The 25,318-nt window shown below is 41.1% G+C and overlaps 1 protein-coding gene across 6 annotated transcripts in view; it reads right to left on the bottom strand.

Annotated features, from left to right (window-relative positions):
* The window catches only part of PICALM (phosphatidylinositol binding clathrin assembly protein), a 105,090-nt gene that overhangs the window by 31,752 nt on the left and 48,020 nt on the right, over positions 1-25,318 (bottom strand). For all 6 annotated transcript variants that reach the window (XM_061628901.1, XM_061628902.1, XM_061628903.1 and 3 more), the window contains exons 3-11: positions 24,079-24,154; positions 23,404-23,506; positions 17,959-18,052; positions 16,028-16,139; positions 13,166-13,272; positions 10,592-10,633; positions 9,810-9,895; positions 4,130-4,253; positions 1,909-2,045 (exon numbers count right to left, since the gene is read on the bottom strand). In XM_061628901.1, the coding sequence (XP_061484885.1) occupies positions 1,909-2,045; positions 4,130-4,253; positions 9,810-9,895; positions 10,592-10,633; positions 13,166-13,272; positions 16,028-16,139; positions 17,959-18,052; positions 23,404-23,506; positions 24,079-24,154 (881 nt within the window). The remainder of the gene's footprint in view (positions 1-1,908; positions 2,046-4,129; positions 4,254-9,809; positions 9,896-10,591; positions 10,634-13,165; positions 13,273-16,027; positions 16,140-17,958; positions 18,053-23,403; positions 23,507-24,078; positions 24,155-25,318) is intronic.

Genomic DNA, 25,318 nt, shown 5'->3' with positions numbered 1-25,318 from the left:
CCTCAAGGGCAGCCCCACACAGAGTGCTTTACAATAATCCAGCCTAGAGATTACAACAGTGGTCAGGCTATCCTAGTCCAGAAACGGCTGCAGCTGTTTTACCAAACAAAGCTGGTAAGAGGCACTCCTAGCCACTGAGGTCGCCTGGGCCTCTAGCAACGAAGACAGATCCAGGAGCGCCCCCAGACTATGAACCTGCACTTTCAGAGGGAGTACGGCCTAATCCAACCCTATGGCCTGAGAGCCAGTGTGGTGTAGTGGTTAGAGTGTTGGACTACGACCTAGAAGACCAGGGTTCGAATCCCCACACAGCCATGAAGCTCACTGGGTGACCTTGGGCCACTCACTGCCTCTCAGCCTCAGCAGGAGGCAATGGTAAACCCCCTCTGAATACCCCTTACTATGAAAACTCTATTCATAGGGTCGCCATGAATCGGAATCGACTCAAGGCAGTCCATTTCCATTTCATGGCCTAATCCAAAGCAGACAACTGACCAATTATCTGAACTCAGGAACCACCAACCCACAGAGTCTCCATCTTGCTAGGATTCAGACTCAGTTAACTGGCCCCCATCGAGTCCACCACCAAGTCCTGGCGCAGGTCCAGGACTTGCACAGCCTCTCCCAATTCAGATGTTACAGAGAAACAGAGCTGGGTATCATCATCATACTGCTGACACCTCGCCCCAAATCTCCTGATGACCGCTCCCAAGGGCTCATACACATGTTAAACAGCATTGAGGACAAGATGGTACCCTGTGGCACCCCATAGCACAAATGCCAGGGGGCCAAAATACAATCACCTAATTCTGTTCTCTGAAAATGACCCTGGAGATAGGATCAGAACCACTGTAAAACAGTGCCTCTGATACCCATCTCACCAAGTCAGGTCAGAAGGCTATCATGCTCAGGGGTACCAAAAGCCACTGAAAGATCAAGTAAGAACAACAGGGTCCCACCCCCCATCCTCCTCCCGTTAAAGGTCATCCATCAGGGCAACCAAGGCCGATTCAGTTCCACAACCAGGCCTGAACCCAGATTGGAATGGGTCAAACTAATCTTTAAAGGCTAAGTTACAATTTTTTCAGAAATTCACATATAATAATGCTTTCATCTGGCTGGACTAGTCTCAGATTTAATGGTGCTGCTTAAGAGTCAAAGCAATAGTGCGCACAACCATTCTGTGTGGTTCTTTCAACAAACTATTCTAGGAATCCAACTGCATCAGCAATACACTGTCGCAGCCTCTGCTACTTCTATAATTAGGCAACGTCCACAATTGCAGGAATTGCTGGTGATGGTAAGTATGTAGCACCCAACCACACAGCGTTCTTCCCAGCAATCTATATCTTATTAAAGCTCCAGTTCTACATCTCCCAGAGAGGTTTTAGAGAGTCTAGAGCATGCACGTGTTTGAATATTTGAGATTCTTGCACTGTTCTGCTTGTCAGTGTTAAGCCAGCAACATTAATAGTTGCCAAATAAAGATTGTTATCTCCTGACCTAATTTTTTTAACAAACAAAGCCCTTAACTGCATAGGACAATTTATACTTGCATGCTCAGGTATCACATGTAGGTGACAGTGTTAAAAGAAACAGCTCTGGCCCACTGAAAAAAATCCTACAAATTACAAGATAGTTTTACTCTTTCCTGAGAAGCCAGGAGTGTCCTAAGCAGTTGTATAGTTAAGTGTACACAAGCATCACTGCCTCTCTTATACATTTAACCAGGATGTATGGCTTATTTCCCCTTCGCACTAATAAGCTAACCTTTTGTTAGCCTCCGTCAAAGCCAAAGAATTGCCCAATAAAAAAAATATCTACAGAACTGCCTCATCTTAAGAATGCACTCCGGCCAGAAATATCCTTTCAGATTTGGAGCAGTGCTGACATACTGCAAGGGCATACCTGTTTGAAGAACTGGGTGTGGAAAAAATGTCAATCGCTGGTGTAGTCATTATGCTTCCTGCTGTATTAGACACAGGAGAGGAAGCTGTTGTTAAGGAGGTATGAGGTTTCTTTGCAAGTTCTTTTAGACGTTGTTCCTGTTGGGAAATGAAGCCAACATAAGAAGAAAAAATGTTTGCTTGTAACAGCTGGTAAGTTTAAGTGGAAGAAAGCCCTCCGACAGTGGCCACTGTTGATACCAGTGAGCGGCTGCATGTAAAACATTTGTCATTACCCCACACAGCAATAAAAATCAGCCTCACCAAATATGTTTACACAGAAACTTGAAGGAAAACAGCTCCATTCAAGGAAAACATGGAAACATAGGAAGCTGCCTATTCATTCATCTAGCTCCATATTATTTACTTTGACTGGCAGAAGCTAACGGGGGTCCCAGGCAGAGATTTTACGTATCAGCTTCTACCTGAGCTCCTTTCAGTGGAGATACCAGGGACTGAACCCTGGACCTGATGCATGCAAGGTATGTGCTTTGTCACTGAAACACCATTGCTCCCCTGGGGAATCTTCCATTTTTTTAAAAAAACAGCAGCCAGCCCTCTACAAGATATGGTATGTTACAGGCTATTGCATTATTTCATGAGATTCTGTAGAAGCCCATGGCACTGTACTGAAGCTATCTATGCTTGTTTTGAAGAGAACCTGTATAAATGAACCATCAGGGACACAGGGATTTTTTAATTTCCTGAATTCCAAGACCAACAGCCCCTTCCACCATTCAGGGATGATTTAGAGCAGTGTTTCCCAAACTGTGGGACTCCAGATGCTGCTGGACTACAGTTCCCATCATTCCTTGCCATTAGCCATGCTGGCTGGAACTGATGGGAACTGTAGTCCAGCAACTTCTGGAGTCCCACAGTTTGGGAAACACTGATTTAGAGGGATGGGGGAAGCTGCTCAGCTTACTTGAGAAGCCCAGATGCCATGCACAGTCTTGGTAGTGCCAGCAAGTTAATAATTTGAATCTGTTCTGTCACCTCCAAGCAAGAGTCTTTCTTCCTGAGCAGCCCAATCAACAGTCTAGGAAGCTCTCCATGCCCTAGATACAAGCCCTATTAAGGCCTCTAAAAGGAGGTAGGCAAACTACAAATGAGTAACAGAGTATAACGTTTTTTGCTCTTTTTACATAGTCTTATAAATAGCTCTGTGTAACCTGATGGTTCAATACCAGAAAAAAAATCAGGCTAAGGGCCTAGAAAGTAAGAATCCTATAGTTCAAGTTAGTCCCAAATTTCATAAATAGCCCCAAACTCTTGAGCAACAGGAAAGTTGCTCCCCATGCCCCCATTATTCACAGATAGCTTTAAAATGAATGAGAACAAGCCACTCTCGTCAGTTGGGACCCACAGCCTATTTTTTTTCCAGTCTTTGAATATGGCATACCAGGAGAGGGGAGCCTTCCAGTCTTTTGTGGGCAGCCTCCCGGGGGCTGCACGCAAGTGATGAGACATACACCACCTTCCATTCTCCAGCCAGGCAAGCAAGAGGTATGACCATATTTCAAGGACACATTCCATCCAGGTGAAACAAGCAGAGTGCAGAGCAGGACCAGTGGGGGGTACAGCATGCACAGCGTCCCAAGGGCTAGACAGGGAGGCTTGGAAGTCTGCATTCAGCCCCAAGGCCTGAGGTTCTTTTAATTTTTTATTACTGCACTTATATCCCACCTTTACTCCAAGGAGCTCAAGGTGGCATAATGGCTCTTCTCCCTCTCTTTATCTTCACAGCCCCCTTATGAGGCAGGTTAGGCTGAGAGAACATGACTGGCCCAGGGCCACCCAGAGAGTTCATGGTTAAGTGGCGCCAGGTTAAACCCTTTTTATTCTCCCAGGCATTTTAATCTATTACTTTAATCTATTTTTAGCTCTTATTGTATACCAGGTTGTTTAATTGTTTAATATGTATGTTTTTACTGTTTCTTGTGATTCTATTGTATTTTATTCCCTGTTGTGCACCGCCCTGAGAGCCTTTTGGCTGTGGGCGGTATAGAAATCAAATAAAATAAATAAAATAAAGTAAAATTTGTGCAGTGTGGTCTCCCAGATCCTAGTCTGACATTAACGATACTGGTGCATCACACTGTCTCCCCAGCCCTGCCATGTAAGAGTAAGACAGGATATATGCCACTCTTAGCACAAAAGGGGGGAAAAAAAACCATGCTCACCTTTAAAGCCTTTAAACGTGTCTGTTCTTCTTCTAGCGCAGCTTGTTTTTCCCTTTCATCTACTTTGGTGAGCGACAGGCCAGTGCTTGCAAGGGAGGAGACCGCATTGGAAAGAGTGGTAGCCCTAGGAAAAGTTGACAGCAGGAAACCTGGCAGTTATATAGATTACATGATAGCAAAAAATATGCTCAAAAGAGCTTTGCTTAGTTTCATTCCAAATGGTAAACATGAGACACTTTCTTCTTTTGTGGACATAACCTGGGAAGCAAATTTGCCTATGCTTCCGAATAGGCAGTAAAATTGAAACCACCTCGCTGGACACCTAAGGGTGATTTGATGGTGTACAGCTTGGAGATGTTAACAAATCCACTAATGCTAATGCCTCTCCGGCATTGTGGAACCTGGTTTGTACCTTGGTACACCAGTGAGCTAAGGGAAATGAAACAGGCTGGACGATGACTAGAGCGCAAGTGGTGAACGATGTGCTGTGAGGCTGATCGGACACGAGTAAAACATCATAACCATGCCTACTGTGTGGTGGTGAGGGCTGCAAAGAAGGCCCATCCTCTGCCTCCATCGCATCCTCAAGTAGCCATCCAGTGGAGCTTTTCCGTATTGTCAGGGGTCTGTTGACATGAACTCCAGGAGTTTTAGACCCTTTGGAGGCCCACTGTGAATTGTTTGCAAGGCACTTTGAGGGTAAAGTCGCTCACCTCCGTAGCAGTCTTGATGCCCCCTCCACATCTACTGTAGTCCCCAATGAGGTGTCCAGTGCAACGTCTGCTGCAACTTCGTGGGAACGGTTTCAGTTGATGCAGTCTGATGACATAGACAAGGTGCTTGCGATGATGCAGCCAGCAACATGTCCTCTTGACCCTTGCCCTTCTTGGCTTATTAAAGCTTGCCGAGCGGGTTTGACCAAGTGGATCCAGAGTGTGATCAATGCAGGAGGGAGTGGTTCCAGGCGCCATGAAGAAGGCGGTGATCCGACCACTTCTGAAAAAGCCCACCCTGGACCCATTGGTTTATGACAACTACCGACTGGTTGCAAATGCCCCCTTTTTAGGAAAGGTGATTGAGAGGGTTGTGGCGCAGCAATTGCAAGTACTCTTGGATGAAACAGATTATCCTGACCCATCCCAGTCTGGCTTCAGGCCTCGTTATGGGACTGAATCGGCCTTGGTCGCCCTGATGGATGACCTTTATCGGGAGAAGGACAGGGGGAGTGCGACCCTGTTATTCTTACTTAATCTCTCAGTGGCTTTGATACCATTGACCATGGTATCCTTCTGGGCCGACTTGGTGAGATGGGTATTGGAGGAACTGTTTTACAGTGGTTCTGATCCTATCTCCAAGGTCGCTCTCAGAGAATAGCATTGGGCGACTGTCTTTTGGCCCCCTGGCAGTTGTGCTGTGGGGTGCCACAGGGTACCATTTTGTCCCCCATGCTGTTTAACATCTGTATGAAGCCCTTGGGAGAGGTCATCAAGAGATTTGAGGCGGTGTCAGCAGTATGCTGACGATACCCAGCTCTATTTCTCTGTAACATCTGAATAGGGAGAGGCCGTGCAAGTCCTGGACCGGTGACTGGACTCAGTGGTGGGCTGGATGAGGGCCAATAAACTGAGTCTGAATCCTAGCAAGTCAGAGGCACTGTGGGTGGGTGGTTCCCGAGTTCAGATGATTGGTCAGTTGCCTGCTTTGGATGGGGTTGTACTCCCTCTGAAAGAGCAGGTTTGTAGTCTGGGAGTGCTCCTGGATCCATCTTTGTCGCTAGAGGCCCAGGTGACCTCCGTGGCTAGGAGTGCCTCTTATCAGCTTCGGCTGATGACAGCTGCGGCCATTTCTGGACCGGGATAGCCTGACCACTGTTGTCCATGCACTGGTAACCTCCAGGATGGATTACTGTAATACTCTCTATGTGGGGCTGCCCTTGAAGTTGGTCTGGAAGTTGCAGCTGGTGCAAAATGTGGCGGCAAGACTGCTCACTGGGGCAGGGTATCACCAACATGTCACCCCGCTGCTGAAAGAATTGCATTGGTGCCTATTTGCTACTGGGCCAAGTTAAAGGTTCCAGTTCTGGTACAAAGCCCTATACAGCTGTGAACCAGGATACCTGAAATACCGTCTTACCCCTTATATACCCAGTCGATCACTGCGCTCTGCAGGTGAGGGCCTCCTGCAGATACCATCTCATCAGGAGGTCTATTCTGCACAACATAGGAAACGGACCTTTAGTGTGGTGGCACCTACTCTGTGGAATTCCCTCTCCTTAAATATTAAGGAGGCGCCATTTCTGTTATCTTTTCGCTGCCTATTGAAAACTTTCCTCTTTCAACAAGCTTGTTAAGTTAAGACCTATCCCAGTCTGCGTCTGTGTTGGAATTGCTTTCAATATTTTTTTTAAAACCTTTTTTTCCTAAACAATATTTTTTAACCCTTTTTTATTTAAGATGTTTTTAAAGCTTTTTTAAAGAATGTTTTTAAAGTTGTTTTGTTTTAATGTATTTTAAGGTCTGTTTTTATGATGTTTTAAAGTGTTTTTACTGCTTTTGTTTGCTGCCCTGGGCTCCTGCTGGGAGGAAAGGCAGGATATAAATTAAATAATAAATAAATAAATAAATAATGCTACACATCCTCTGGCTATGTTCAGTATATTCACAATGGATCATGTCCCACTGGCATGATTTTACAAATGAGCCATTCAAAGCACACACAATCTCTAGGGCTTCACAGTGATAAAATACTGTAACTTTGTCAGACACCACTTTAGTTTAGCCTAGACCACATGGTATGTTCTTATTTAGTCTTTAGTCTGCCTTGGTAGGTCCTGAAGCCTAGAAGCTGTATCGATTTACCTTCAAGATAAACATTTGTGACAAATGTTTATTTCTGCTACACTAGTGATGAAGGCAAGATGAAGCTGCTTCCACTAGCTCCTCCACTGCCGTGTGGTTGGTTTGCCGTGATAAGCAGGTTAAGTCCTTCTAGAAAGTTGTATCCAGTCAAGTCATACTTTAATTTATACCCTGCCTTTCCTTGCATCTATATTTGATGAACAAAGATTTAACTCAGTCTGGCATTTAGGAACGGTTCAAATTTGAAAGAAAAGGAGATACTAGTGACAGAAAGGCTGGAGACTGATCCTCCATTCTTTCAATTTTTACAAATGACATGTGTACATAAGGAAATGTTACATAATAGGGAAAAGGCAGATTTTGAGAGAGTATTAGAAAACAGGAGTATTTTCAAGAACGTATCAGATATTTAAAAAAATACTATCAAGACTTATATATGTAAAGCAAACAGAATAAATGTAGTTGGCAATGGGGTATGGAACATTTTGACCAAGAAAAGCTCTTCCTTCACAGTGTCCACTAGTTATAAAGAAAACTAATTTTGAGATGGCTATACAATGGAATTGTTCCCCTTGGAAAAGTAAAATTGTGAGCAGAGTGAGGCATGGCCATTGCTGGTTCTGCGCAGCAAAGAAAAGGGAACTTCTACCATATTTGGCAGAAATGCCCCAAAGCAGAAAGCTATTAGAACATGATGGCTGAAGTGATAAATGAAGCTTTTCAACTTTAATTAATAACAAACCCATTAACATATTTACTAAATGTTCTGAGCTATAGCATACCAAAAAAAAATCAAATACAGTTATTATATATATTCACAATAGTGAGGATACTAAACACTGGAAAAAACAGAAAAAACAACTCAATTAGAACTGATTAGGAAAATATGGGAATAGTTGCAGATAATAAAACTAAGATGATGAAACTGCAGGAGGAATATAAGGAAGCACTAACTATAGGTTCCCAGCGAAATAGCTAGGAGTTTCTGGAGCAGGGACCGACGAGTAGTAAGATAACGTGAAAGACTATGGGGAGCATTCAACTAACATCCTGTCAGTGCAAGAATTTATGTTTGTGCAACAAAACTTCTTTCTCTTTCCCCCATGTGTGGCCTGCACCCTCCCCCAAATCTGCTCTATATGGTTTGGGGAACACCTAGAATAGGTTTAGGGGGCATGGGGGGAGGGGATGGAACATTAATGTAGCTCTATATAAGATACAATGGTATTAAACTACAAGTATCTATTTTCTTTTTTTGAAAAGCTGTTTGTTGAATTATTTTATCATTTCTCCCTTTGTTCTATTTCTCTGTTAATGCATGTATGATGTTTGCTTGCCTTTTACATACCTTTTCTAATTTATTTATAACTTTAATCTTTAAAACTCTTCTGTATTTCTTCACAAATTTGTACTTTTTGTAATAAAAATTAAAAGGGGGGAAAGAAAGGTTTCACAATTATCAGTTCCAAACACAAATAACCCAATACTTTGCTGGTAACTAGGTGACATAAACCAAGGATCCCTCCTAGCTTTAACATCATCATAGTTACAAGTGACGAGTATCATCAGGTGCTTATTACTTCATCAGCTTCTACATCCCTGTTGGGTGTCTGCTGTGGTGGACTGCTTGAAGACAGTTCGGAAGCTTAAATTAGTTCAACGTGCAGCAGTAAGAATGCTGACAGGGGCTGACATTCGTGCCCGTACAACCCCCCTGTTGCAACAGCTTCACTGGTTGCCGATTTGCTTCCGGACTCAATTCAAGGTGCTGGTGTTGGCCTTTAAAGCCCTTCACGGCCTGGGCCCTGTCTATCTGTCCGATCGGTTGTCTTCTTATGAACCCCCCCCATTCTCTCAGGTCCTCCAATAATTCGTTCCTTAGGATACCTTCATCCACACAAGTTCATCTTTCAGGAACCAGAGACAGGGCGTTCTCTGTTATCGCCCCTAGACTCTGGAATTCCTTGCCAATAGAGGTCCGGTCGGCCTCCTCGCTTCCGGCATTCCATCGCCAGGTCAAGACTTCCTTTTCCGTCTCGCATTTAACCTGGACTGAGGAATAGGAAATCTCTTGACCATGAGAGACTATGGAGTAATGATGTTGTTTATTTTACTGTATATAGTTTTACTATTTTAACCTTATCTTATAACTTTGTATTTATGGTTGTATGTCTTGTTTTTATAAGGTATTTTTTGTCTATGTTCTTTTATTATAGAGTTGTTCGCCGCTCTGAGCTTTCCAGGAAGATAGAGCGGCATAGAAATGTTTTAAATAATAAATAATAATAATAGTCACACCTTCCCTATTCTACCCCACATTTTGGCATGGAAACAAGGAGGATAGGTAGTTGTGCTTCCCCTGGAAGGTCCGTCACTCCCGACAGCTCTCTATGGAGCAGCCACTGCACATAATGATTATAAGGAGCTACCATGTGGCATTTGAAGTCAGTGTATACATTTAGCAGCATCAAATAGCCAAGCTTACCCTGGACTGTAGCACTTCAAGGTTAGGTGTGGACCTTTGAGTTTAAATACTTCCTCAGAACTCTATGCAAATAAGCAGAAAGGCTCAGTACAGCCTTCTCTTTGATATGTGATCTTATGTTGTGAATTCTCCTCCATTAAGAAAATTTCAAACATGTAATTATCCCCTTGCTGTTCGAAGTGGTACAGCCCGGAAAAGTAGTTAACATTTAATTCTTTTTGACATATAAACTGGTTCCACTAGTTGTCTTAAGATCAAAACAGGCAAAGCGTATTTGAGGAAGCTTCAAGCACTGCCCAGTATTCAGTGCCAACTACAAGGAAGATTTAAAACATGCCTGCTTGCAGCAGTAGAGTCTTTGATTTTCTTTCCTTCCAAGGAGGCTAAGTGCTGTTCCAATGCATCAAGGAGGCTGCTTGGTGCCTACGAAACAAAATCAGTAGCCTTTGAGAGATTTAAGGCAAAAGAAGTCAGATCCCCTAATCACAAGTTACTGTGATACAAGAGTGTTTAATAATTTAACAATAAGCAGGTGAATACAGCCACCACTTCACCTTCACCAAAGGTTTATTAAAATGTGTTGTGGTACACAGGGCTCTACTGCTGTTTCATTATACAAGACTGCTAATTTAAAAACCATCCATGAACTGAGGATAAATACAAAAGAAAGTCACAAAGAAAAATGGCACATTCATGAACAAGCACGCACTCTTATGTTCCAAGGGATATAATTTGAAAGCAGCTACTACTTTAAGCCACATAAACATGTTAATGCGCTGTTAATCTTTGCCAACCTGAGTTTAGATTTTGCAGTTCTCTACCAAGTTCTGTTAGCTTGCTAAAAAAAAATGAAATGGATGCAAATGCTTATATAGACAGACACACCTCTATCACATAATTTAAAGTGATTTAAAATTCAGCAATTTACAGCTTTAAGGTGTAATCCTTTACCTAGGATCATTAGCTTTGGAACAAAGCAACTGAGAAATAGTTTTTGCTGAAATCTAAGCATAGGAAGAACAGCAGATTCAAGCCCCATTTTTAAAAAATCCTCTAATTTAAGAATATGGTTACAACCAATTAAACAGACATGCATGACAAGTGCTTAAAATTATTTACCTGAGAAAGATCTGGTATGTCTCCTCTGTCTATTCCCACTTGCTGTAACAACAAATAGATTTAGTAAGACATAGGCTTTAACCATGTTTGGGCTCCTGCCGGGAGGAAGGGCGGGATATAAACCAAATAATAAATAAATAAATAAAAATGAAGACAGGATGAAGAAAATACACTGACAGTAACATCATGAAGGGAAAGGGCGTTTAACACACCTGAAGGCTCATACAACTCAAGAAAAAATTGTAAAAAACGTTGAAACTTATTTTAATGTGCCAACAGTATCTATCTGTAAAGCCCATTGCAGCCAACCTCATTTTTAACAATTTTGCCAACTCTGCAGTTGCCAACTCTCCCTTCGCTTTTGGGGTCAACTGCTATGAGGAGTCAGAATGCCTTACTTCTGAAGAATAAAAGTGATCAAAATCAATCCTGATTACAGTAAGTAGTAATGGTTTCTTGCCAAGAAGACTGTACATGCCGTTGCTGACATAAAGTTAGTTCTATAAACCAAGTTTCCTGTTGAATACCTGAACGCTGTTTGTCTACTTTAGTATTTTTAGTATTGGTATTTTAAAAAATAAAACTCAGTTTGTATGCCACACTTTTTTGTAATTATCTATTAACTTGCATTTCTTTATGGGTTTAATTATGTTTTTAACTTTTTTACTGATGTATATCTATATTGTTGATTACGATGACTAGATTTTAAATTGTATATGAAATGCTTTCTCTGTTGTACACCGCCCTGAGAGCCCAGGCTATGGGCGGTATAAAAATTTAACTAATTAAATAAATAAATAAATAATAATACTTGGAACTATAACCATGGCCAAATCCTTGCACACACTCCTTGGTTACTGCCATCAAGACAGCATCTATGTCTTAAGTAGCAACCTAAAAATAACTGTAGTAGGAAGCAAGGAGCAGGGCAGAGGACTTGCTTCTTTACCATCCTTCCTTCCCCAATGCAATGAGTTGACTGTGTGCATGGTGTGTGTGTGTGTGTGTGTGTGACTGGACTCAAGGAAGTATTCTCCATCCACAATCTCCTGACTGCAGGAACGGAGTGAGACTGCTTCTTCTGCCACTGAGGCAGCTTGGGAAGGTCCCAGAAAAAGCAAGCTGAAAAGCCATTTTAGCCGTATCTTCCCCCTCTCCATTAAATCAGTTCAGTAGCAGAGCAAATCTGAGCTCTGCTCCATCTGCAGTCATCACGACGAAGGGGAGAGAGCTCCATGCACAACTCCCTGTCCCAACAGGTGTAAGGAAACACGCGTGCAAAACCCTCGCCAGCAAATGGTTTTAGGGATTTGGGGGAAAGGAGAGGGGAGAGCTGGAGACCAGAACAGAGATGCAGATCAGTAATGATTAAGCTTCTGAATGGCTTGAGGGCTGTATGCTAACAGCGGATGAAGCCAAAATGAAAGTGGGCGTGGCCAAAGTTTGTGTACACTCACATGCAGAGAGACAGGTGCACACACACACACACACACACACAAAGACACAGTCTCCTCCTCCGCTGCTCTGTGCCAACCAGCAGAGAGAATGGAGGGGGGAATTTCCTCCCCATTGCAATGGGACATCCGTCCTGCCAGTACTGCAATGTGAAAGATGACACCCCAGTCCCCTGGTTACCTTGCAAAGACCCTTCTTCCTTTTTGTGCAGCGCCACTGCTAACTGGTCAGTGCGCTCCCCTCCTGCTTCCCCAAGTGTTTTGACACCCTAGCAGTGGCGGAGCACAAGAGGGAGGAGAGGTACCACCCAATTTGCTATGGGCTGGTGGGTCATTTCAGGCAGCACAGTGGGCATGATGTGGCCTGTGGGCTCACTACCCTAGATACAGACCCTCTCCTACCCTTACCACCACTAGAGCGTTCAACATGCACTGTTACTCAAGTTTAAAAATAGGATAATGCATTTGTTTTAAATTGTTTTGATATTGTTTAAATTTTAAATTTATGTTTTAAATTGTTTTTAAAGTATGTGTTTTAAATTATATATTTGTTTTAATGTTGTTGGTTGCTGTAAACCGCCCAGAGAGCTTCGGCTATGGGGCGGTATACAAGTGCAGTCAATCAATCAATCAATCAATAATAGTGGTGAACAAGACTCTGTTAAAGAGGGCTGTGGTTTAAAGTATGATGGAGCAACACCCCACAGAAAACCAATCCGCCATGAGCATATTTCTACGTGAGGAATATTAAGTTCTAGTTATTTAAGAAAGATCTGCAAGCACTGGACTTGCACAGGATTGCAGTCTCTCAGCACTATGTACTCAGGTGAACACCAACACAAGGCTGATTTGAAAGAGGTTTGAGAATCACTCACACAAAATATTTTCTATTCTATGATCTCCTCAGTTGCTTTGAGTGAACCATTCATATAACCTGTCTCTGCACCACGATTCTCTCCACTCCCCCACCCCCAGTGTGAATGGGTTCTTAGCACTCTTTAAGCCGTCTAATTCAAAGAGAACGATCACCATTTTAATTTTTATTCTCCATAAAACTGTCATTAAGAGCATTCAGTCATTATGAACAATGACAGAGTTCAGTAGACCAGAAGTTTTTTACCTCTGCAACTTTGAGAAACTCAGAAATTCTTGTCATTCTAGTGAGAAACTTCTTATATATGTCAAGGCCTTCTTTGCACTGATTCTTTTTCATGTCAAAGTATTTTTCTACAAAATAAAGAATTTAAAAAGGTGAGGATTCAAGGTATTTATGTTTACAGCATAACAAACTTTATTTAGACAAAATACTAAACCATAGTTTAGCATTACAAGAATGAGCCTAGCCTCATCCTGGATTTGCACATTCCCCCTCCTCTGGTGCAGCCACAAGGAGATTGGAAACTTCTGTTATCACCCAGACCCTGAACTGTCATTAATCTTAACTAGGGATAGCAAAAACAAGCCAGCTTTATAAAACTGTGGTTTAAGTTTAAGCTTTAGGGGGTTTGGGGATTGTGCAAACCTGGGCTAATTTTGTTATTGGAAAGATCAACTGTGGTTCACCATTATATCTCAACCAGTCCAACAACTAAACCAGTTACGAAGACCAGAGATGTTTGCCAAGGAGCAAATGAATAAACTTTTGCAAGTTCCTCTTCACTCTCTCATGCACTGAGGCGCAAGAGGTTTCAATGTTGGCTGTGTACATATCTAGAGATTGGCACAGGAACAATAGTTCCAGAATAAGAAATAGTGGGAAGCCTTGAGTTCCCAGACAAAAGTCAGAGTTAGAACCCTAAAAATGTCTGTAGTTATAGTTAAACAAAGTGAAACCCTGCATTAGCAAAGGTTGCATTTAAGTCACTCTAGAAATGGTACTGAAGCTATCTTTATATACACACAAGAATTGGTAATAAAAATCAACCCCTCTTATTCAAGCCTGATTTTTTAAAGGTGCCAATTTCCTCTGGTACAGGCAGGAGACCAGAAACTAACAAGTCATCACAAGGAGAATCCTTCAGTCCAGAGACCGGTTTTACAGTGAATACAACAAATAAGGGGTGTCAATAGCCAGAAGGGAATGGTATTAATCTTGTGCAAATCTAAAATTGTCAATATTGTGGAATTAAATCACTGAATATCATTTTCAATGTTCACAAATAGTCTCCCTCAGATTTTGGATTTACTTATTTAGATCCACACAATTTGGGATTTATTTACTTTTACTTTCACCCTATTGGCAGGGGACTGTCAGCATTTGTTATAATGTATTATTGGATCCTCCGTGGCACAAGATCCTCCGTGGCACAGAGTGGTAAGCGGCGGTAATGCAGCCGAAGCTCTGCTCACGGCCGGAGTTCGATTCCAACGAAAGGAGGAAGTCGAATCTCCGGTAAAAGGGGTTGAGGTCCACTCAGCCTTTCATCCATCCGTGGTCGGTAAAATGAGTACCCGGCATATGCTGGGGGGTAAAGAAAGGCTGGGGATGGAACTGGCAATCCCACCCCATATATATGGTCTGCCTAGTTAATGTCATAAGTCGTCACCCTAAGAGTCGGAAACGACTCGCACTACAAGTGCGGGGACACCTTTACCTTTATTATGATTTCAGATAGATGTTATCAATTTCCAACATGGTGTAGAGAAACAGGCAGAACTAGGAACACTGTCCTCATAAAAAGACAACCCAACACACAATTTCAAAGATACAGTATGTTGTGACTGAGCAAATTTGGTAAGCTAGGCAGCAACACATGCTTTGCTGCACTTAACACCACAAATACCTGCTTTATTTTACAGGAACCATTCACGCTATGGGCAATCCATAAGAACCACAATGGCCTACCCAGCACTAGTAAGCAGGGTTTCCACTTTTTTACTGGCACAGCTTCTATTCCTCTTTCGGCAACCTGGTACATACCTACCTGCTAAACATTTGTGCAACACTGATGTGAATGACACAACAGTAGCTAGGCCATACTGTACCCAGCACTAGTCTTGTTGTAGAAATTACATGAAGAATCTAAGAGCATTCCTGCTGGATCAGGCCAAAGGTTCATCTAGCTCCACAACTCCACTGCAAGGAAAAGGGGAGAGTACTGTTGCACTAAGATTCTGATTGCCAGTTTCACATAGGCATCCGGTTAGCCACTGTGAGAAAAGGATGCTGGGCTAGATGGGCCACTGGCCTGATCCAGCAGCTCTCTTCTTATGTTCTTATCCTATTTCCAGTGGCAGCTAGATAGATGCCTTTGAGAAGCCCACAAAGAATGGCATTAAGCTCTTTCCCACTGTAGCACCTGTTGTCTGCTCAAGTTGTGTTCAACAGCAGCCTGATAGGCAGAAATATTGCAGAGGAAACACTTTTACCTCCAAAAACAAAATGCTTCAACTGCTGTATTTCTGCCTCTCTGGATGCTACTAAAGAGAGGCAGAAGCACCAACAAAGTTTCTGATTCAGCATTCATTTGTACAAATGCATATATGGACACCACATGCTTTCCTTCCAATATTAACTCCAGCTTTTCCTCTTCAAGTTGTGCATGGGACAAGCCCTATTCAAAAGAACAAAGGAATGCTTGGCCTACTCCACTCTCCTGTGGAGGTATGAAGGTATCTATAATCAGATTTAGAGGTACTCAAACCCACAAACTTCCATTCATGACAGCCACCCTAAGGTGACAGTGCCAACGGTTAAATTACTTAACAAAATTGTCCCCTTCTCTAAGATGCAAGAAGAAAATTGTCAGCTTTGCAGACTGGTTGTGTGGCAGTTGGACAAAAGAATTATAGTTCAATTCAGTCATTTTTCATGCCAAAAGTATTCTGGACTAGCTTGTATTTAGGTAACTACATATTTCTATTTACATATAAAGAGAAGCAGCCCTTAAAGCAGTTTAAAATTATATTTCAGGAAGTCAAAACTAAAATCACTGTCTTGCCTACTGAGTACAAGAAGAGTGGTAAGAGAAATAATATTTACCCAACAGGTTAATAATCCCTTCATTATATGCTGCAAAGAGTCTAATGGCATCTTTGAAGAGAAGCATGAAGGCAGCATTAATTACCCCATTTGTAAGTTCGTTGCTGTTGACCTGCCAGCAATGAGAAAGAAAGTTAGTTGAACTGGGAAAACATTCACAGCTATCTTCTGTTTTCAGTATACAGGGCAAAGACCCCTCTTGCCTTTTGACGCTATGCACTATAAATTTGTGACATCACAGTCTGATGAAACAAAGATCTCTTTGACTTTGGGAACTCTGCAGCAGTTACACATGGCTTTAAAAAAACAAGACACCACATGCTGCTTTCCAAGTGCCAAGAGGGGTGTGCCAGTGACATCCAACTACCATACAGGTGTTGGGAAAAGTTAATAGTGTAATTTGTGTTCCTGTGATGCAAGGAGCACTCACTTTATATCAGGCCAGCTATCACTATATGCAGTTTATGAAAAAGTCAAATTTTGTACAAAATATGCTAGCTTATGTCTAGTGTTCCATAGTTACATTTCCTACCCTCACTCTGTTGCGTTCCATCAACCTCTGGTGAATGTAATGAGAGGAATCCCCTCTTCCTCTCCAATGTGGAGTTGTGGAAGGGGCAAGGCTTGTCCCTCACAGTGATGGTGAGCTTTTGAAGGCACAACACAACTACTGGGAAGGTTTCTAGTGCACTTGTCAAGCTGGAAAGGAAGGTTTGGGTGTATTATTTTGGCACTCCATGACAGAGGCTCTTGGAGCATCTCTGCTGCCTAGTACCAACTTAACCCAGCCTTTCTTTCTGTGTTGGGAGGTAAAGATGGATATGGCTATTTGGGTGACTGCAGACTGAGGGGTTCAAAAGCTACTCTGGGCTTCTAAGGCTGTTTGATGCCCAGTGCAACTGAGAGGATCCTGCCCGGTCTCATTTCTAGCTTTTCCTAAGGGCAATCCTGTGTGCACATACATGGGAGTAAGTCCCACTGAACTCAGTGGGAATTTATTTTCAAATAGACACATCTAGGATTTGGCTAAAGGGAGAGGCAGGATCTTGGCAGCCTCAAGTTTTGGTTTGGGTACCAAGACCAGTCAAACTTTCAATCAATCAATTTATTACAGTTGATAGACCAGAAATAACAATCAAATGTTTGGTTTCTTGCCAAAACCTAAGGCCAAATCTATCATCTTCCATAGGATCTTCTTTAGGGACACTTTTGGGGAGTGAATTGTTTTGTACAGCTATGACTCGCAATTCCTAATTTTGTAGTCTATGTTTATTTATTATTACATTTATACCCCACTTTTCCTTCAAAGAGCTCAAGATGATGTACACAATCCTCCTCCCTCCCCATTTTATCCTAACAACTCTATGAAGTAGGTTAGACAGAGACTGTGACTGGCCCCAGGTCACCCAGCAACCTTCAAGACTGAGTGAAGATTTGAACCCTGGTCCCAGGTCCAACATTCCAACCATTATACCACACTGGATCATCTTCTTTGACATTTTTCTGGTCTTATTTCATCTTTACTTTAAAAAAAAATCAAAGCCATGGTTTGCACAGTTAGAAGCTGAAAATATTATTTAGGTTCTAAACAATGGTAGAGCAAACCATGGTTGAATGAAATTTCTGAATTAAGCCTTTAGCTCATCTTGAGCTACTGCCCATACGAGAGAGACAATCTTCCATAGTCTAATAGTGGGCCTCAAGCATGCCAGAAATACATTCAACTGACAACACACATGCATGCTTACAAATATTACCACTCCCATCACCAATACGGATTGGAACCAAACATTTTCCCCTCATAGGCAAATAAGTTGGAACATCTTTTTACTACCTTTACCCAGCAAGGGCACAAGTATAAACAGGATGTTTATAAGGCTACCTTGAATAGGTAGCCTAGCCTTTATCCATGTAACAATTTAAAAACTTACATTGAAATCAAGAAGCGCATCCATCTGATTTTGTATTATTGGTACAGTTTTTAGGAGTTTCTCTGTATTCATGGTCCTCATGACTCCGTCAGCCCTAAGAGAAAGGGAAAATGACAAGCACATTAGCAAAACTAACATATTTTGCATGATGTACTTACTAAGAGCATAAGAAGAGCCTGCTGGATCAGGCCAATGGCCCATCTAGTCCAGCACCTGTTCTTACAGTGGTTAACCAGTTGCCATGGGAAGCCCACAAGCAGGACTTGAGTGCAAGACCACTCTTCCCTCCTGCAGTTTTCAGCAGCTGGCATTTGGAAGCATAACACCTCTGACTACGGAGACAGAGCATAGCTACCATGGCTAATGGCCAGTACTCTATGGAGATGGTTGCTATAAGGATCTACAGAGCTCTGCTTTTCTCCCTCTACCTGTGTGCACATACCAAAGCAATATACAAGACCACTAGCAATAATAGGAGGCCTATGCTGAACCCTTGCTCTGTGCCCAGGCCAAGTAAGGTGCCTGAATGTAATGGCAAAGACAGAATGCCTTGCCCCAGCCTCCAGCCCTAGGAGCCTTCAATGCAGGAGGAGGTGCTGCCAGAAGAACATAGGAGGATTTCTGGCCTTTTGAATCTAGGCATAAAAGACTTCCGGGAAGGGTGACTTAGCCTGTGCCTGCTTTTGAGACGGGCTCCTGCCTCAAAAGAAGCTTATTCAGATATATCAGTCAGTTTTTTCTTTTTTTTTGACTGATTAAACTTCTCCCGGGTAGGGAGAAACGAAGAGATTAACCTCAAAGCCTATTTTTGTTGGGACGACCAGATCTCATTAATTTATGGGACGAGGTCCAGCCGACGAAGGTGGGACGGATTTTCAACAGCAAGCTCTATCTGGAAAAGCGAACGTTCATCTTATCTTCTAAGAGAGAACGCACTAACAGGCAAGCACCCTTCTTTCTATATTTTTCTTTTACTTGACTTAAATTGTTGCTGTTTAAAAGAGATTTGCCAGATTGATCGGTTTTTGACATCTCACTGGGGAGCCGTAACTTCTCTCTGCTACGCACTAATTAATAGCTTATCTCTGTTTTTGTTGCAAAAAGCTGTCCTGGATTTGCATTCTAAAGATATACACAGAAGAGGGATTTCTATTCCAGATTTTTATTTTGAAAAATATTATACTGTTTTGAGACTACTCTCTTTTTGGTCTATTTTATTTTGACGAATCTGTTTCTTGACGATTGCCATTAATTGTTTCGATCCTGGGAACTGCATTTTGTTTACTTAACTATTGGAGAGATAAGGCTGTCTGCTCTGTTTATACTGTGATGTCACCAAGTTTGGAGTATTAACCCAATTGTTGCTGAAATAAGAAGTGGTTTTTCTATATTTTTCTTTTAAAATGGCAATTAAGAAAGTGGCTGAAAATCTGGAAATAACTATGTTTCAGAAAATAATGGATGAGATTGAGATAATGAAAATTGAATTGAGTAAAATGAAGCAGGAGATTAAAGATATAAGGGTCCCTGTGAGAGAGGTGACCCTGGAAGGGGTCCCTGTGAGAGAGGAGACCCCGGAGATTGGAACAGGGGTCCCTGTGAGAGAGGTGACCCTGGAGACTGGAATAGGGGTCCCTGTGAGAGAGGAGATCCCGGAGATTGGAACCAACGTGGAACAGGAACAAGATTTGGAGTCTATGGACTTTAGAAATAAAATCTATTGTTTGGAACTCAATGTTATCTCTGAAGAAATGAATGAAGATTCTAGAGATAAAGTTATCAATGGCATGGATAATCTTCTGGACTGGAATGATGTGATGGAGCCCAATATAGAGAAAATCTATGGAATTAACTGCAGCCATGTGACAATGGAAAAACTTTTAAGAGATGACCCAGTGTATTTTGAAAAAAAGAACAGAGATATGATTTTACAGCAGTATTTCAGCAACTTATTCAGAATGGATGGCAAGAAAATATTTGGGATAGAGGTAATCCCCATCAGACTCTTACTATATGACTATGGCTTTGACAGCAAGATTATTATGGAATACTGATAATGGAAGATTGGATATTGAAATTACTGGACTTAACAAGACTACTGAAGATGGAAGATGGAAAATGGAACTAATAGAGATAATAGAACAATGGCTACTGAAATTATTGAACCTAACAGATTCTGATGTGATGGATTAATTGAAATGTTTATTTTGACTATGGTTATGACAATAAGATTATCATAATTAGTAATGAGATGGATTAATCGATATGCTTATCTGGAAAAAAAATTGATAGATATATTTCTTAAAGAATTGAAACCTCTCTTTGACTTTTTGTGGAAAGAATAAAGTAATGTTTATGAGATTTGATGATTAAGTAAGATAACTACTGGAGGAAAGTGATTTTATAATATGACTTAAGAGACAGGATTGTTATATATTATAGACTTATAACTGATTTGATCTTTGACAAATGGGAAGTCAATATTTTACTCTTTATTTTTTATTTTTGTTTTTTTTTTTTTTTCTTTTTGTTTAACTATTTTTGATTTTGTTTTTTGTCTTTGAATGTTTTATGATTTTGTCTTGTATGTTTTATGAAAATCTGAATAAAAATTATTGAAAAAAAAAAAAATGAATCTAGGCATAAAAGATTTTGAGAGACGGCTGCTAAGCACAAATGCCATCATGCTTTGGGGCTACTTTTGGATGTGAAGTTATTGTTGTTATGTGCCTTCAAGTCGATTTTGACTTATGGCAACCCTATGAATCAGCGACCTCCAATAGCATCTGTTGGAAGTTATATATCACACACAAACGCACGCACACACTGTAGTGATCATATTTTTGTTTACATATTATTGTACTATTTTATCCAGATGGGTATGCTTTAACTTGGATTCTTGCACTGAGCAGGGGGTTGGTCTTGTAGACCATGATTCTAGACTGTTTTATGTGAACCACGTTGAGCACAAATCTGTTTGTGGAAAATACAGTGTACAAGTAGACACCAGCTGTGGTACAGGGAGGCACAGACAGTCCTCCCGTTACCTTTCACAGCCCACCACACTGCAGGAGGAGGGAGAGGGAATAAGGCTCGATAGAAACACTCCATTGTGGACACCAGGGGAATGGATCATGCCCAGTTAGTTCTATTTTTACACTCTTCTTTGCAGAGGACTCAAGGTAGATGACAAAAACCCAACACAAATGAACACAACAATCTTAAAATTAACGTGTCAGCTAATAACTCCAATGTATCCCAGTCTTTTTTCAAGCACACAAAAGGACAGCAACAACAAAAAGCAAAGTATTTTGGCCTTGGAAACTGTGGAGAAGCCTTCAAGCACATCAAGCAAGTTATTAATTGACCAAGCTATCTTTCTGCAGTTCTTCACTTGGGAGACTATGCTTGTAGAACCACCTTTGGCAGTTAAACTACTTCTTACAATAGCAACTCAGAAGATCAACACCATCAGAAGTAGCACTAACTTGAGACTATCTCATTGTTTATCTAAGTTCCTAAGTGTCTCAGTCAGCGTGACATGCCCATTAAATATTTAGGACTCAATTAAAAAAAGTAAACAGTAAAGCAAAACCCTACTGATCTTTCCATTTTTCACATTTTATTGTTTGTGCTGCTTCCAAGAATCCTGTCCTATGAATTTTTTAGCACAAGATGTATAAGGTTGTGACCAGCTGTGTCACTGCGTTGAGTGGTTCTGCTTATGTAACAGAACTTCCCGTCTCTCTCTCCTCCCCCTCCAGTCTACTCCGGGAGCTCCTCCAATCCTCCGGAGCCACTTTGGGAGAGGAGGTTTTGTTGTCCACCAATCCTCTGGAACAGATTTGGGGGGGGGGGTCCACTCTGCTCCAGCAATGACTTTGATGGATTCAACCCAAAGTATCTAAAGCAAGTCATCAAGACAATTCCATCTAAGAAGATACACAGCAGTAATCTCTCATCATTAGCATTTTCTTCCTTTATACCAGAGGAGGCCCACAAGTCTTTTTGTAAACTGTTTTGTAATGAAAAGCGCTTCTAGCTCACTCAACAGCATTCCTTCAGCTAAATTTCTTTATATCAGGTAGTACTGCATTCTTGATTCAACCATAGAAGTTTTTTTTTTACTTACTTCCAAATAGTTCCTAGCCAGCCACTCTATCCTCATCTGTATTTTAGTATAGATATCGTTGCCATTTTCTCCCTACCGATGTAGTACAAGGTTATGTCTTCAGACCAACACTGGTCAAAGTACAAAAATAAGTTAAGGAGACATTGCCTTTAGGTAACGCGGAAAGGTGGTTTTCAGCTACGCACAACACACCAAGGTTGGAATCAGAAAAGCTACTTTAGGCATGTCCCAAAGTGTTGGAGCGCACCTTCTGTGGCAAGCCCTACACCTTTGTCAATGGCTGTTAGTTATGCCACCTATGCGGATCCTTCAAGGCTGCATCCAACTGAGTATCAGCTACTTGGAGCAACTGTGGGAGACAGTAATGCTTGTCCCTAGAAAAAACTAGCTGGTCACTGTTGAAGCAGGATGATGAACATTTGATCTGACCCAGCAAGGCTCTAATGTTCGCATCTCACACTGCTTTTCAAACTTTCCAGAGTTTCAAAAGAGATTTGTTCTGTACCACAGAGGACTTCTGTTCGAATAACACAAGTTTTTAAAGCTTCCTTGGGCATGCAGAACTAATCACACTGTTGACTTTAGTCCTAAGTAATTCAGATGCAAGACTGGCAGAGACACAAGATAATCTGGTAACAGTGCACAAGGAGGGGCGGAGAAGAACTGTATTCTTACGAAAATGCAGATATTTTAAAGAATGGTACTGGTGAAGAGCCTTCAGGATTGTCTCTCTTCTTCCAGGCTACTTGACAAAACACCATTATTTCAAAACTCTCTCATACACACCCCATAATGTTAAGACTATTTCAAGCACACATATTTTAGTTTTAAGAATTTTATATACCAAAATCTTTTCAAGGACTGCTCTTCATTAACTTAAAAACCCTTGCTGCCAGCTTTTTAAAAAATACTGAGCATACAAATTCAAGTCCAGAATTTTAACATGACTGCTGTGATAAAATTTGTTTGTGGAAGCCCAGGAATTCTAGTGTGAACATTGCTGCTATTTACATCAGCACTACATCAACCCTCTGACCTGCAAGGTTTTTCCTTCCCAAAAGGAAACACACATGCACACTATTTTAAAAAGAACCACCCAGTAGGAACCAAATCATTACGTAGCTGAACACAAAGCACAGTGGTGTAAAAACAGACCTTTGAGTGCATTGGTAATGACTAACCTTCTGCTGGCTAATGATTTGTTTAAAGTTGTACTTTTATATTTAAGAAAACATACTAAGCAATTCGAACAGAAGCTATAAACAGCAAGCCATATCTTAAAATAAATTTATTCCATCCAGTGTAATCCTTACCCTCTTTTTACTTTTGTGAAGTCAAAGGCTACTTGTCTGTAAGAAACGGCTTTTTCATTCAGATACCTGCTATATCGCCTGATAAATGTGGACATATCATACCCTAAGGAAGGGAAAGGCAAGACAAATTAGCTCCCTGTTTTGTATGAAAACTTAAGAGTAAGCATTAAAAGGGTACATTGTTAGATTCACAGGATCATCATTTGGATACTGTGGCCAAATGAAGTATCTGAATTATTGTGATAACCCATCAAGACAATTAAAAGAGCATGGACTTCCATAGAACAGGAATTTCAGACACAGACTGAGTTTCCTTCTCTACCACATTTCCCTCGACCAAATTAAAACCTGCATATCCCATCCATCTACCCCAAATTTTAGAAACAATTTCATGAACCAACTTAGTTTGCTTGAATGTATACAAAAGATAATGTCTACAGTCTCTCTTTATTAATATTAATGGTTACATTCTGGGGGGAGATGGTGGACTTTCACCACTGAAATCTGCCCTATTGTAGAATAAAGAGAAGTTCAAATATCCTTTAAGCACTTGGAGAGCTTTCCGGCTGAAAGATTACACTTTTGGAATGTTAATTTAATTCTGAAGCAATGATGTTGCTATAAAGACGTCTTCAAGGATGTTATGACTTGCTTGAAACAAACCAAATAACTTACCTTGCAATCCACTTTTGTCCAAGAAATTGCTCAAGTTAAACAATGTGTTCCTGGAAGCCAGATACTGGATAAAACGCTAGAAGGAATAAAATGACTTTGGGTTATTTAACTGGAATTGTATATTATTATTTATTAAATTTATATATAGCTCAGTGTGTGTCTCGTTTTAAAAGTGCTCTTTAATTACTTGTTTTTGTTTTATTGATAATTTTAAATTTTCTGGTAAATCGCTTAGGTTTTTTGTTTAATTCAAGCAATATATACATTTTGTTAAATAAACAAACTTGAGGAGAGTGACCTAGGTCAGCAACCTTATAAGCCAGCCCTCCCAACCTGGTGTCCCCCAGATGTTTTGGACCATAACTCCCATCAGTTCCAGCCAGCACAATTTGGGTCCTAAACTACACTTGGGTGTGATGTCTGAACTGAGTCAGCTATTTAATGGCAGAATCTTTTCAACAGTAGTTTGGAAAGGTGATGTCTGCACAATACAAATGAAGCAGCCAAGACCTACGGTAGGCTCCTCCTTTCCACACAAGCACAGCTTGCAGAGCCACAAGGATGGAAGGCAGATGAAGTGAGAGTGCTTGCCACAGGTGAGGATTCTCAGTTAATACTGTGAAAATGCAAAGACCTGAAGTTCTTGAAAAATAAGAAATCTTAAAGATTCAATTGACCGGTAAAGATAAAGTTGTTCCATGAACTACTAAGGAATTGGGCAAGGAGGACAAAGGGGAGAGATGTGGAGAGTATAGCAGCCAAGACTCTCAAACGGTCTAAATAAATTAAACAGAGCAACTGCCATACTGGCCTGACATAGATCCATGGATAACTGAAATGACTTTTTTAAGTTGAGTTTCCCAAGTTGATGGGCTAGTAAAGACAGCTCTTTGGACAGGAATGACATCCCACTAAGTCCAAAAAGGGTATTTAGCTTACAATTCATACCAGCATTTTAGGTCTTATTTTACTGTGTTTTAATATGTTTCTTGTTATTGCTGTTTTTATCATGTACGTTGCTTTGAAAAACTTTGGTGTAAAAAGCAACAAATATAGTAAATAAATAAGTTAAAACATACATACATTTTCTAACATACTTTGAATTCAATTTCAACTAGGATACTGGATCATTACAACTATGGCCTACTCTGAACAGTGAATGGGATTATATGCATTAGAGACATTTAACCAGTCAACAATTTAACCAAGCAGTAAAATGATACAGACTTCAAATGACTCA

This window comes from Rhineura floridana, chromosome 5, assembly GCF_030035675.1.
Source record: "Rhineura floridana isolate rRhiFlo1 chromosome 5, rRhiFlo1.hap2, whole genome shotgun sequence".
Taxonomy (NCBI): Eukaryota; Metazoa; Chordata; class Lepidosauria; order Squamata; family Rhineuridae; genus Rhineura; species Rhineura floridana.
The sequence above is the reverse complement of the archived record's forward strand: the minus strand, read 5'-3'. Positions and strand labels throughout refer to the sequence as shown.